This window comes from Arvicola amphibius, chromosome 8 (genome assembly GCF_903992535.2).
Source record: "Arvicola amphibius chromosome 8, mArvAmp1.2, whole genome shotgun sequence".
NCBI classification, from domain to species: Eukaryota; Metazoa; Chordata; class Mammalia; order Rodentia; family Cricetidae; genus Arvicola; species Arvicola amphibius.
Window position 1 is genome coordinate 21,585,586 of NC_052054.1, and position 15,289 is coordinate 21,600,874.

General features: G+C 39.1%; 1 protein-coding gene across 7 annotated transcripts in view; it reads right to left on the bottom strand.

Annotated features, from left to right (window-relative positions):
* The window catches only part of Utrn (utrophin), a 498,374-nt gene that overhangs the window by 243,172 nt on the left and 239,913 nt on the right, over positions 1 to 15,289 (bottom strand). For all 7 annotated transcript variants that reach the window (XM_038338349.1, XM_038338350.1, XM_038338351.1 and 4 more), the window contains 2 exons: positions 14,012 to 14,217; positions 11,505 to 11,659 (listed from right to left, as the gene is read on the bottom strand). In XM_038338349.1, the coding sequence (XP_038194277.1) occupies positions 11,505 to 11,659; positions 14,012 to 14,217 (361 nt within the window). The remainder of the gene's footprint in view (positions 1 to 11,504; positions 11,660 to 14,011; positions 14,218 to 15,289) is intronic.

Consider the following 15,289-nt stretch of genomic DNA (forward strand, 5'->3'; position numbering starts at 1 on the left):
ATGATTAGTAGTGCTTAATGTACAATCAAGAGGATGGGAATTTGGGTCCCAGCAAGTAACAAGTCCACACGTGCCTATAATTCTAACTCCAAGGGATACAATAAATACAATTCCTATTTTGGCCTCTATGCAGGCAGGAAGACTGATGACAGACCGGTACACACACACAAAACCTAAAATAAATCTTAATTTTAAAAATTGGGCACCAACAATTTCAGTCCTTTTCATTTAGACCCAGGAAAAATTGGAACTGTATGTTCATACAAAGCCTTACACACAAATGTTTAGAACATCATTATTCAGAATACAGAAACATCACAGCTCATCCTATGAAAGGAAGAACTGATCAATGGAATATTATATAGCAATACATGAACAATTACTCAATCATAGAATCAAAAAGAAAAAAAAGTCCCAATAAGCAAGCTAACATACCTATACCACAGAAACATTACGTAAGAGAAGGAATCCACATACGGAAATACGTATACTGTGCGTTCCCACTTTGGGGAAATCTCCAAAGCAGATAAACTCAAAGAGAGTGAAAGCAAATGACTTATCCCCTAGGACCACAAACAACCCGAACAGGAACTTGAGTAAAGTATGGTCCGTGCAAGGAACAGACTATGACTCCGACACCGAGACAAGTGGTGTTCAGTGACATGGCCAGGCTCTCAAAGGCACACTGCTAAGTGAAAAGAGTCAGATACAAAAACTCCAGTGAATCCACCCACGTGACATCGTCTGGGATGACGTAATCATACCATCATTCGCTCCCCAAAGTTCCTACAGTCACATTTGTCTAGGAAATAAGCCCAAACCGCCCAACTTGGAATGTGATGTCCTTTATAATTTATAAACAATTTTTTCCCAACTTTATCCTCTACTTTTCCCTCACATTCTCTTTACAACCATGGACTATGTCTCAGTTCCTTCTAGAATATTATTGATGGTATGATCATCTAAAAATTTTATATCTATATTACAGTGTCCTTCCCATCATCTCCATTAACAAAATCACACCTATCTTTTAAAGTTTAGAGCCTGTGTCTTCTAGACTATTCCTTCTCATGTGTCCTCACTCTGAGTTTAGAAAAGGTAGGTGAGCTGCTTTATATCGAAAATAATCACGTGTGTTTTAAAAAGGTTCTTAGATTCTGATCAAATCTCACACTACACTTTTACAATATATCGAGATTTCTTATCTATAACCTACAGGCAGAAACAGGTTTCTATAGTTCCACATTCCTTCGAGTCCTTAATGCAGAATTAAAGCATTCACAAGCTATATATCTGGCCATAATCTGCCTTTGAGATTTGTTCCCAAGCATCATTTTCCTGGAGACTGCGAGTTATAGACTGCATAAAACTTTACATTTCATGAAGGAGGAAGATTCTAGAAATAAAGAAACAACATTCCCAACATCAGAAAATACCAAGGGGCTCTTTGATGATGAGAAAGGGGATCAGAGAGAAGAGAGTGTGTGGCCATTCTGATTGCTCTGAAAATGCTGTGTTGACTCAACAAAACCTAAAAAAAGGAAAACCAAACCATGAGATCCTAAAAAGAAATTGCACACTGAGAGAAAAAGAATAGACATACTCAGTATGGTGGGTACAAACAGGCTCAGAAAGCATGGCTGCCAGAGAGACACCTTCAAGGTAAAGAAATTAGAAGTGACAGATTGTTCAACATGGTAAACTTTGTAGAAAATTACACTGTTGCGCTACTGAAAAAATGCAAGAAGAAATTAGCAAGAGGAACAAGAAAATTACACATTCAAAACCAACATAAATATTAACTTTAGATAAAAGAAAAGAAACAAAAGTTCTGTGAGACCCTGCCTCAAGGGAATAAGACAGAGAACAATACAAGAAGACTTCTGACGTTCTCCTCTGGCCTCCACAGGAACATAGATGGGGCACACACACACAAATACACACACACACACACACACACACACAGAGGCATACACCACACATACACATAAAAAACTTTTTAAATGTAATAATGAATGTTGAAATTTAAACTATGCTTATAGAAGTCTAAATGATTTTCTGTTATTATAATGAATCATAGTGGAGGATAAGCTCGGGGGTAGAACGCTTGCCTACTGCACGTGCCGTCCTGATTCCTGTAACCAAAAACCAATTATCACAGTTCTCATACATATGTCACTTTGTGTTCTGATTTTTGAAGTTAATATAATTTATATAAAATTTCTAGTAGAATGCAGCTCAGTTAAGTCCCTCCTAGTTTATTAAATTTCTACTTCTAAAATTAGATCCAATGCCAGTGTGGTATACTGGGTATTATAAAAATCATTTATCCATTTTCAAGGAACTATGGGTGATTCATCATAAGAAAAATAAGATGAAAATTAGAGGTTCAGAACTATATACACACAATTAACCAGACAAGCTAAGAAATTACCTTTAATACACCTTGTGGATTACCCTCAGAAGAACCTAATTTTGCCTCCTCTGTCATTTACCAGGGACATGGCTTAGGGTAAATCATTTAAAATCTTTAATTTATTTGTTTTATTTGTTGCAACCTTAAAAATGGAGCGCTTGGCCTGCAGATGAGTGAGAGAACCACTGCGGACACTCAGGGGACCCTGTTCATACTGTGTCATCCATTGCTAAGATGGCAGAAGCTAGTGCACGAGTTCGTTCATCGCTGCCCCCGTGCTCGTTACAGATTCCACAGCATTAAGGAGTCTCTACTTGTCCATGGATGGTTACTGGTGAAAACGTGAGCAGTGAGCAGTGAGCAGACAGCAAGGAGTCTGGGAGGTATCGGCATCGATCCATGGATCCCAGGGCTCCTATGACCACTTCTAGTACTGAACTCATTTTCATCTGAGTGACCAGGGAACGTATGTGTGTGCGCACAGATGTACATGTGTGTGCAGAAGCTAAAGAACCAACTCTTTTTTTGACACAGTCTGACAGACTCCTGGAACTTGCCATGTAAGCTACCCTGGCTGGCAACTGAGCCCCAGGGATCTGCCTATCTCTGCCTCCCAGCCCTGGGATTACAGGTACACACTGCCATGTCTGGCTATTTTTCCTTTTTTTTTTAGAAACATAGGTTCTGGGGAATCGAGTTCAGGTCCTCATCTAACTCTCATTTTGCTGAGTCTCAAATAAGACCAGAAAGAAGTAGAGGAAATCCTGAGAAAGAGCTGCGTGGATATAAAGGAAGGAGTATATTATGACCAGAAGAAAGGTTTCCACTTTAGGAAATGTCTGTTTGGAAGACAAAGGCAGGGACTTTTTAAAAAATCTATAAACCTACAAAATCAAAAAAATAAAAGAATAGGCTGAAAACATGTAAAATAACATTTGAAGTCTACAAAAGGGAAATTTAGCTAAAATATTTTTATGCTTCAAACAAAAGGAATAAGTGACTACAGGACACAAAGGAAACAGAAATAGCTTCATATAGAAGCTGGAAGGACATCCATGGTGACACACTTGTGGTAGTTTATATTAAAGGGAACTAGGATTTTCTAAAATATCAACTCTTAGCTTCCACATAATATCTGTAATAAAACTCGCTGTGCTAGTCTATAAAATAAGCTGATAGCCATTTTGTAACATAAAATATGGCCACCCACATAGCAGGCTTTTGGAAATGTCATCCTAAAGATGTTAGGCCATATTTGATGTTTTTAAGTTATAAAAGGTAATATACTATACAATGAAGGGCTTGTATTGCTCATAATTGGTCAAAGAGAATATTCTTACAACTATGGGTCTTTCTTACAAAAAGCAGGCGTGTTTAGGAAAGCCACAGTTGTGCGTTGCTAATTTTGATGTTTTAAAAGATGGCCTCCGCCATGGTATAAGACTTAAAGGAATTTATCTCTTTCTGAGTAGAAAATGGTAGCGCCATCCTGAGTGGCAGGTAGAAAACTTAGAATGAAGTGATTTCTTAAGATTTTATTCCCTTGAAAAAAAATTAACATTTTTCTGAAATATATACTAACACATACTGTGGGAGAAAGAGCTCTCAAAGTGAACAGTGAGTGTTGCTGAAATACCCTGTGCTCCTCCAGGGACCAGTCCATGCTACACAGAGACTGAGTCCTAACTAAGACATTTCAAAATTCATTCCGTGGGACTTGAGGAGACTGTGTGCTAAGATACTAATACTAGACCACTTAAAAGGCTGAAGAGCCCCTGCCTCCAACTCATGATGCATAGTTAACACACCAGAACAGCTACCTCCCCCTGGAGCTGCTATTGCCAATGAGAGAGAGAGAGAGAGAGAGAGAGAGAGAGAGAGAGAGAGAGAGCATCCAGGCATATCCATAAGAAGTTGTGTGTCTCTCTACATTTTTTTATTTACACATTTATTTATTTAAACTAGATCACTACTCACGTATTTGTCTTCATTAATCAACCGATATTCTACCATTCCATACCTTCCCCAACATGTCCCAGTCTATCTTCCAAAGGCATCTTCTATCAAGCCCCAGAGCTGCCATTGTACAGCCAGCTCCCCTGTGCCTCAGTCCCCTCAGGTCAAGCCCTCATCTGACCTTCACGGAAGCTGGAATGCTTGAGCACAGAATTACCAGGCCTTCCATTCCTCCCTGTTCCTGTGCAATCTGGCCGTCCCTCCTTATAGAAAACGTCTCGAAAATTGTTTCTACGAACTTTTTGCACTTTCTCGCCTCCATATTGGTTTCCTCCCCAAGCCTACATTATCTCCCAGTTATAATGTTATAAAATTGAAGCTTTTTTTACTCCCACTGTATCAAACCACAAAGCTCATTCACCAAAGCAATGTCCAAAGCACAGGCGGAGCCGACAGTATCCATGGCTGGATCACAACAGCCAGCACTGTCCCCATTTCTAAACTAGACCCAGCAATCCCTTCCTTTCTGCTCTTCACAATTATTCCTTTACTCCAGTAAAGTGAGAGTCAAAGTGGGACCCACACAGACTAAATTTTCATCAATACAAACAGTGTCGCTCCCGTACTTGGTACCCCAAGAGCTTCCCATTGCACTCGTGCCATCGAAAGCCTGTGATTTACAAACTTCATGGCTGGCCCCTGCCCCCGCTCCCCTCGCATCTCAGGCCCGATGACTTTTACAGCTGCTGTTTATTCTGGCACTTTCTTCAGCTTTTCTTGACTCCCAGAAGTACCTTCAGTATCACCTCTGAGGTTTGCTTTATTATGTTTACCCAAGCTTCCTAAGTCCTGTCCATACACTGCATCACTGACTTTATAAATAACTCTCAAACAACCTCCTATTATTGCCCCCCAACTTCTCCCATATTGCATGGTTTCCCATATAGAATATAAGGTTTATGGAGGCAGATACAAGTATAGTTAAGGTGGTTTCTCTGGGACTCTCATTGAGCCTGGCCAGCCAGAGGCTAATGAATAGTTCTTTAATTAAATGATTAATTCACTGCAGGAATAAAAACACAAATGAAGGAAAAGACAAAGACTGTGCCCATTATCCCTCTAGTGTATTTGATACAGAACTGAGAAAAATGTCTGCATGTAGAAGCCAGAATGAAAGTGAACATAGGAGCGATCTCAGCATGCACCACAAATGGTGTTCATAAAGGCTTTGCCAGTTCTAGGGCAGAAAAATAATAAACGGAATATTAAATAACAGGACAGAAAAGATACAGAAGAATATAACTTTTACACTTCTCTAAATGCTAGTGACATAAATAAAAAAAAAAAAACAGACTGAAAACTAAAGGTGGTTTGAAGGAAAGAAGTCATCTTCCAAGATGATAAAAAGAAGTTGATTGGTCCAAATTTCTGAACCTCGTACTGGTGAACAACCAAGAAGGAAAAAGCTACCTACACTTGAGAGTGGCAGTTGCTCATTTTATGAGCTCAGTGGTTGAGCCTTACCAAAGTTAGTTATAAGTAGTAACCCCAATGTGCTATCTTTCAATGACCACTGTTAAAAGGTATTGGCCAAACTAAAGAACAATCCATGCTTGAGAAGAATGCATCCTTTATACTTAATTTACATAAATGATAAGCAAGCACTAACTGAGAAAGGGAAATGAAATAGAAGCTTTGGGATATGCAAGAAAACACACTGGGAAAGCGATTGTGGTCTGGGGTCTAACAAATCCAATCTTTTTATTTCTGAGTCTCATATGTTCCAGACTGCCTCAAACTCCCTGTGTAAAGGAGGATGTCCTTGATTCCCTGATGCCCTTGCCCCTATCTCTTGAGTACAAAGATTACAGGTGATGGCTGTCATACCCAATTTATGCAGCACTTGAGAATCGAAACCAGGGCTCTATGCATACTAGACAAGCCTTCTAACAAGAGAGCTACATCCCCAGCCCACAGACTCAATTTTCAGAGTTCATAAAACGTCTGCCAATCCTTGTAAACTACATCCAGTCCACGCGTATTAATGAAAAAGCCAGTATCATCTCAGAAGAACACAAAGTTATTCCGCTCATCAATTTGAACTGTACTCCCCATCAAATAGCAGACTTTAAAGTTTTCTATCCTTTTTCTTCCCAGGATTGTTAGATTTGTGCTTTAGCACAAAGCACTTGACTACAACATAAATTAAGCAAGTATGATGATTTCACCAACCAAGATAATTGGATTTTTAGAGAAGTTTCATCTACTAATAAAGACTGAGTGTATCACTAATGCATCCATTAAGGCAGATGATCCAGCACTTTATCATTGGGATCAGTAGAAACCATTCAGAATGACAAACAAGCAGCTACAGGCTTCACTTTCTGCACATCAACCACACAAAGCATGCAACGTGTGAGTGCTTTCAAGAAAGACACGGCAGCACGGCGGTAATCTAGGCGACATATTTTGGAGAGTAGACCGGACACGGATAACTTTTATACGTGACTTTTGATCTCACAGTAGTCCTATGCCTCAGACATGGTCTCTGCTTTAGAGCCAGGGGACGCGAAAGTCAGTGAGATGAGAGAAGCTTTGCTCAGGGTTCCCACAGATGGCAGATGCACATGGTGGGACTTTAACCAAGGACTGTCAGATACCTCACCCTGGGCTCTCTGCTCTCCCTGTACCATCCTGGAAATGCCCTAAAATAAGCAGAGGAGAACAGGACCTTGTGGGGTGAGGACAAGGAGAGATTCCATAGTTACAATACCTGATTCCATTTACAATCCTTCAGCATGGATAATTCTATGTATATTCATATACATGCCTATATACATCGATACACACACACACACACACACACACACACACACACACACACAATGTAATTTTATCTATGCAGAGCCTAAAAGTAGAGATAAACACCATTCAAATTCAAATTAGGCATCTACACTCCAGAACTGCTAAAAATTGACTATTACAAAACCAAATCCTAAAATGCTTTGAAATCTAAATACATGCATACATACATACATTCATATATATGTATGTGAATATATAAAGATTAATATGTATGTATGTATGCATATATTTAGATGTGTATGTATATATGTATGTATATATGTATATGTATATATTTAGATTACTAACATGATGCCACAGTGGAAAATTCTGTTTCATTTCTTAAAAGTACTTCGCTCGTTATATAAATTACCTTCAGGTAACAAGTACAAGATACATATGTAGTTTTATTAATTAATTACAGTGCTGGAATGATACAAGACCTCACACATGCTACACTCCCCAACTTATAAGGAACATTTAAAACACAATAAATTTCATGTTTAGATTTGAGCATCATCTCCTATATCTGTCCTACACGTCTCCAAATTCAAACCACATCTAGTCCCAAGCATTTCAGATAAGGGATACTTAGCTTTGTACAAACACATTTCAACTATCTAAATTTGCAATAAATAATTACAGAACTGCCATTAAAAAGCAAAGCAAAAAAAAAAACCCTAATACTTTTTGTGCATTAGAAAATGGATGTATCTATATCACAGATTATCTTCAGGGAGGTTAAGGGAATTAATCAAACATACTAGTACTGCTAGGAAGCCATTCACACTGAGTTACATAAAGACTATAAGAAATACCCTCAGAAAAGAAAGAAAGAAAGAAAGAAAGAAAGAAAGAAAGAAAGAAGGAAGGAAGGAAGGAAGGAAGGAAGGAAGGAAGGAAGGAAGGAAGGAAGGAAAGAAAGAAAGAAAGAAAGAAAGAAAGAAAGAAAGAAAGAAAGAAAGAAAGACCCACACATCAAAGGACAGCTTTATGTTATTGGGATTTTGACATTGAAGATAAAGGAATGAGGACCGTTAAGTGTGGATGGTCGATTTCAATTCATACCAAACATCGCCACTGAAAGCCGAGATTAAACTTCACACATTACAGTCACTAACATTATTGCATATGCAAGAGCAACACCCTTCACCTCTGCAGAATTCTGCTGACAATGATATGTATTCAGAATACAGCTGTGAAGGGAGAGGAAGCGACAACAAAAGCCTGTCGGGGGCCATCAGAGTGGCTCGGTCCTGAGCCAGAGGTTGCTATATCAGCCACAGAAGCTCTCATATCTTTCATCTCATCTGCTCTCTACACACAAAGCAGATAAGAAGCAGTAAATAGAATCACAGACAGATCTGAGGAGCCAGGGCATAGAGCTAGCGTTCACTAGCACTAGCTGACATTCTGATAACAAAGAAGAAAAATTAAACTCTTGCTAGAGAAAAAGCCTGGCTGTATAAGCAAAAGGGCCCAAATTCTAATCCCAGCTGTTTTGAATGTGCTGTGTGACCCTGAGAAACTGTTTACCATCTCTTTGCTTCCATTTACTGCCAATGTAATGCTGATTAAGACTCTTCCTGTCTCTTAAGACTTGAGGGAGACTTACAGGAGAGCGGTGTGCAGTGCTTACTGCAGGGAAAGACAATGAGAGGACACCCTGATCTGCACACTAACACCATGGAGGACACTCACGAGGACGGTAAGTCCTTAAGACTTCCACCCATGCTTCAGAATGGAGAACGTAGGTAGTACTGCCACCCTTCAGTCTTAACAAGTATCATTTGTCTGTTCTGAGTGACTTTGAACATAGCATTTAACTTCATTGCACTTGGGAGTGTGAGGTTAGCCCACCAGTTCTCAAAGGAGGTGGTAAGTGTATCTAACCCCAGAGCGGGGGTAGAAAAACTTACTCCTTTTCTGTCTCACTCTAAAGTTTAAGTGCATGAAAGGCAGGCAGACAGACAGTATACTCCGCCGTTAATAAAACTTCAAAGCTGATGAGGGAAGACTGCAAGTTTGATCCTAGGCTGAGCTACACGGCAAATTCAGCTACGTTAGTAAAACTCTGCCTCCAAAATAATCCATTAACTAATTCATTACAATTTCAGGGTAGGGGAGCATCTTCTGGAAGATAATATTAAAAGTCAAAAAAACACTGGCCTAAAGTGGTTGTGAAACCTCTCAGTCTGTCTTTATAGCAACAATGTCAAGAACCCAAAAGAAGGCTAATATAACCTTCTACCTTGCTTGAGAAAGCAAGGGAAGGTTTATATATCCTGAGAGGTGTCTATTTAGGATAAAGATTCGAAATTTCAATATAGAAGCCCAGGCCGTCACTAGGGAAGGAACCTCTGAGCCACAGTTTTGCTGTATTTCCCCAACAGTATAAATACCGTTATTATCTAAATCATGTCTAAATACTAATGTGACTTCTTATTTCTAAAATAATATAGAATGGGAATAAAGCAGAACCAGTCCTTGCAACTACAACAGAACTGGGGCTCTGCGGCCATCTCCACTTTGAGGAAGGAAAGAAGACCTTGGAATATAATTCATTTTTCATCACCTCCTCCATCTAATTTCACTGCAGCCATGGGTTGTCTGAAGCTATCTACAAAGTAAAGGCAAGAAAAGCCTCAAACAAAGCAGACTGCACATTACAAGGTGAGTGGTCAACTTTTTGTGTATGTGAAGGGGGGGGTGTATATAATAAAAACAAAGACATTTCTTACTCTTGAAATTTATGGTCACAGATAAAACAGCTTTAAGGATTATCTCACTCACTGCTGTTTTCAGTTCACCTGCCTACTATCTTAGTTACGAGATCATCCAAACCATGTGTCATGGTGTGAGAACACTATGCTGCTAAACATATCAAGATTACAGCCATTCAGCAACTTTTCACACAGTTGTGTGTTTGTCGAGGCATCTCTCTGGAACCTGAGTATATATCTAACATACATGCACGCCCATGCTCTCCCTCAGAGTCGAACTCACATGCATGCCCATGTTCTCGCCTCGTAGTCTAACACACATGCATGCCCATGCTTTCCTCTTGTAGTCTAACACACATGCATGCCCATGCTCTCCCCTTGTAGTCTAACATACACACATGTTCATGCTCTCCCATCATAGTCTAACACACATGCATACTCATGCTCTTCCTTTATAATCTTCTCCACAGAGTTTGCAGAACCACTATAAAATCTAACTAAAAATGACATCTAGAAGTCCAACTAGGTGGGTTCAGTGCTTTGTTCAGTCTTCAGAACACATGTGGTAGACTGAAAGAACCGACTTCTCCACATTGTGCTCTGACCTCTATACCAATGCAGGAGCACCCATGAGTACACACACACACACACACACACACAGAGAGAGAGAGAGAGAGAGAGAGAGAGAGAGAGAGAGAGAGAGAGAGAGAGAGAGAGGAGGGGGTAAAATAAATCTAGAGACAAAAGTTCTTCCATGTTGAGTTACCAATAAATTATTGAAATAACTACATCACAAAGCATTCTGATATCAACTTCATCCACTGCAAAATAAGCATGGTTTAATACCAAAATTATTTTCAGAAAATCGTAATAGCCTAGAAAAGATGTTTGGGAAGCCATAATTTCACTTCTGTACAGGCACTGCCAATATGATGTGTAAAATAAATACTTTTTAATTGATGACGAACATAAACATGCAATCAGAAAAAAATGCTAACTACTGCTTATGCTTTCTCACCCCCTACAAGATGAATCTCTCTTATAAGCACGTGTTGTTTCAGGATGTTCTAGGCATGCTGCCTAGACAACAAGGGTGGGGGAAAAAAGACAATAAATTAACCCAAACTCTGCACTTAGATTATTTCAGAGGTCAGGTGCTAAATTGAGGTGTCTGCTCCTCATCTGAGGATGTCCCAGCAAAATATCACACACTATTATAGTAGCAATTAATACTAATACCAGCCTGAAGTAGTTACAACTACCTGTGTTCCATACCAGAGAACGGCAAAATGTATTCTAAATAATACAAAGTGGCATGAGAAATTTTTTAAAAATTACTAGCAAGGTTTATTTAAAGAAAAATGCATTGCATGATTTCAAGAACATATACAAATACACACACTGTATAATAATGTGTACTTTGTTCATCATAATTTAAAAGTAGAAAAAAATAGTAAAATACACTTCTAATAATTAGCGTATTTAGTCTGTTTCCATGAGAAAGCCAAGGAAATTGTATTCTCAAGTAGGCAACGCAAATGCTCCTGCCAAGGCTTTCAAGTTACCTTTGTTTGAGATTGATCCATGATGTTTTCAAGTACTCAGTGGTTTCTTTCACATTCCTTGTGTCATCGCTACTGTATTCTTCCAGAAGTTTCTGCAGGACGTTATCAAATGCCATGATGACACCATCACCGGAACCCAGTTCTTGAAGCAACAGCTAAGGTGTAAGTTGAAGCATAGCTGTTAGAACATGTCACTCAGCAACTAATATCAAACAACCCTGGTATCCCTGTGTAGTTTTAGCACATTGTAGACACAAAAATCACAAGAAGAAAACAAATAAGAGGACAAATTCTCAAGTTTAATTATTTTGAATTGAATCAGACTAATTCTAGAATAGCAGAAGGAAGGAAGGAAGGAAGGAAGGAAGGAAGGAAGGAAGGAAGGAAGGAAGGAAGAAAATGCCTGAGGAGGGGTTGGAAAACGGGCTCAGCATGCACTGTTCTTGAAGACCTAAGTTTGGTTCCTAGCACCCATACTGTGTCAGCTCAAAACTGCCTGGAACTCCAACTTCTGGAGGGAGACACTCTCTTCTGACCTCCACAGCCACCTGTACTCATGTGCACATGCCCACCCTCCCCAACACACATATACACATACTTAAAAAAATAATTAAAATAGATCTTTAAAAGAAAAATTGCCTTCAAAATCAGATGCATAGTACCAGATAGCAAAAGATGACCCATTTGACTTCCATTCTGACTTCCTCAAGCTGTTTGACCATTTCGATTTTTTTTATATATCTGATTCTCAGAAGACATGAATCATATTAGAATAAGTTGAGTTTTATATGTGTTTTGAGACACATCAAGGACTACCATGGTGGAAATCCTCTGTCTTGCCCTTGGATCACCGTGCTCCTTAACGTTGGATGACTCTGTCCCTTACTTACCCTTGGATCACCCTGTCCATTACAACTGGGTCACTCTGAGTGTCTGCAAAGATAACAGTTCAAATGGATCGAGATTTGTTAGGCATTTGCCTAAATGTCGTCCAGACACTCAGTGTACCACAGGCAGCAGCCCCCATCACAGATTCTCAGCCCTGGAAAGAGTCTCTCAATCAGTCAAGATACTTCCATGAAATCCAAATGACAGCTGAATGTGCCTGTAATGCATTCTGTAGCAATCGTAAAAATAAAAATCCACCTTAAGGTTTCAGAGGAAACACACACACATTGTTCACTCGGGTAGCAGAGAACCAGTGCAGAGTACCTGTGAAAGACTGCTCCCTAACCCTCCCCTTCTATGGATACCAAATCTAATGCCTTAGATTAAACGGCACACCGTGAGCACAAAAACCTGTGCCCATCCTCCAGTATACCGCAAATCTCCTGGAAGTTACTCGTATTGCTTAAAACAGTGGTTCTCACCCTGTGGTTTGTGACCCCTTTGGGTGGCGTCTAATGACCCTTTCACAGGGGTTGCATATCAGATATTAACATCACTAGTCATAACAGTAACAAAATTACAGTTATGAAGCAGCAACAAAAATAATCTTATAGCTGGGGGTCACTATAACATGAGGAACTGGATTAAAGGGTCACAGCATTAGGAAGGTTGAGAAGCACTGGCTGTTAAAACGACATCAGTGCTTCATAATTTAGTTGTCATAACAATGTGTTCACAGAATAATGGCAAGCGAACAAAAAAACTGTATGTATTCAGTTTAAAATCTGTAGGCATGGATATTGAAGATGTGATGGCCAAGTGCATTCTGGGTATGAGGATGGGAACACTGGTGACCGTGTTTTAATTGGATTCCTCTAGTCATATGTATAAAAGCTTTGCTATTCCTTTGGGACAATCAACAAGAACCATAAGCATATAGAGTAATTCAGAAACTAATAGAGTTGGCCAGTTGGATTTTAAATTATACCCATGAGAAATGCTCATGTGTAGAGATTTAAAGCATTATTTGCAGGTTTTCAATTTGTTTCCCGCATTTTCTAGATTACTATGTTCTTCCTAAACACTCATTTTCATTTCAGGCTATCTGAAGAGAAAATACAATGTTACACCAAAGTGTAACCACACATCCAACACAAGAAATGTTCGATGATTGTAGCAGAAATTTTTAAATGACATGCTTTAAACCACAATTGTTCAATATTCTCAACACTATAATGAAGTTGATCACAAAATTGATCACTAGTTGCTGCTACTGATAAAATATAGACATTAGAGAAACCACACTTACTTATAACCTGATTTGCACACTACAGAAGTAGTCAAATGAAATAATCTCCAGAGTAAGCAAAAAAAAGTCAATGAATGAGGTTTCCTTTATAAATGTTAATTATGGCTCTAATTGCATAAATGCTTGCTTCTGTTTGCTATATCTTTAAGACAGCTTCCCTAAAGAACAAAAACTTTGTGATTCAATAATTATACATCTCAACATGTATATCTAAGAACATGGGAAAATATGAGAGGCCATATATAGTTAAAAATATAAGAAAAGTAATCCCAACAAATGATACCACCAAAAATTATCCAATGAGTCTTACTTGATTATCGGAAACTTGTTTGCTCAGTGGATCGCGCCGGGCCTGCTGAAGCATGTAGAAGCGAGCCTCATATTTTCTCATGAGCTCTTCGGTCTCTTCCCTGTGGTCATCCCACTGCAGACTGTCCACCACCATGTCCTCCAGCTGCTGCCTCCTCAGCTCCACCCCATGCTGTGTGCTCTCCCACTGGGTCTTCACCTTTTCCACTGAGGAGCAGGATAAAAAGAAACTCTCAGAAGTGACTTTCAGGGGGAGGAAAATAAATGGTTCTAAGTTTGTCATGAAGAGGTCTAGAAACAGACCGAGGACAACGTGAGAAACACATCTTAAAGGGGCTCTAAAGTGTGCCTGACACAATTATATATATATATATATATACATATATATATATTATTATATTATATAGTTAGTAATGCTATTCAGATAGATAGATAGATATATAGTTAGATACATACATACATACATACAAGAAAAAGGCTGGAAAGATGGCTCAGCAAGTATGTGCAATGTATAATAATTCATATTATACATTGTAGTATGCTAGATAAATACATAGATAAAAATAGATATTAGATAGATAGATAGATAGATAGATAGATAGATAGATAGATAGATAGATAGATAGATAGATAGCTTTGTAACCCATGTTGGCTCCAACTTGAGATTCTACTGACTCAGCTTCCTGAGTGCTGAGATTATTAGCACAAACCACCAGGCCCAGCTCACCAATTTTCCTTCCTTCAGTGCTGGGCTCAAACCCAGGGTGTTTTACACACAATGAAAATTTTACCACTGGGCTATGTCTACACCTCTTCTAAATTGCTTTATCTATGTAAGTCAGAGCCTGCGTGTATTTCCTAGTCTAGCCTTGAACTTATAATTCCCCTGCCTCAGTATCTCAAGTAGCTTGATAAAGGCCTGTGACACCTCATCCAGACATTTTTCTAAAACTCCTCCTGGGGGGTGGGGAACTTGAATACCATTAATATTAATGTGCCTAATCATCTAATTACAAAAATATCTACCGAACTAATAAAACTTAAAGACAGTTCCCTAGTTTATGTAGTCCCGTAATTTGGTTTGACGATGGCAATACCTAATGGTGCTCTATGATAACACCTTAACACAGAGGCACAGTCTCCAGCTGCCTGCAGTGGAGAGTCTCAGGAAAGAGCACTTTTCAGATTTGCTCTGCTCCGGCATGAGGTCTTTCTGGCAGGCAACATTTTTTTTTATATTTTCAAGCTCAACAGAAATACTGAGAATAAGAAATTACAA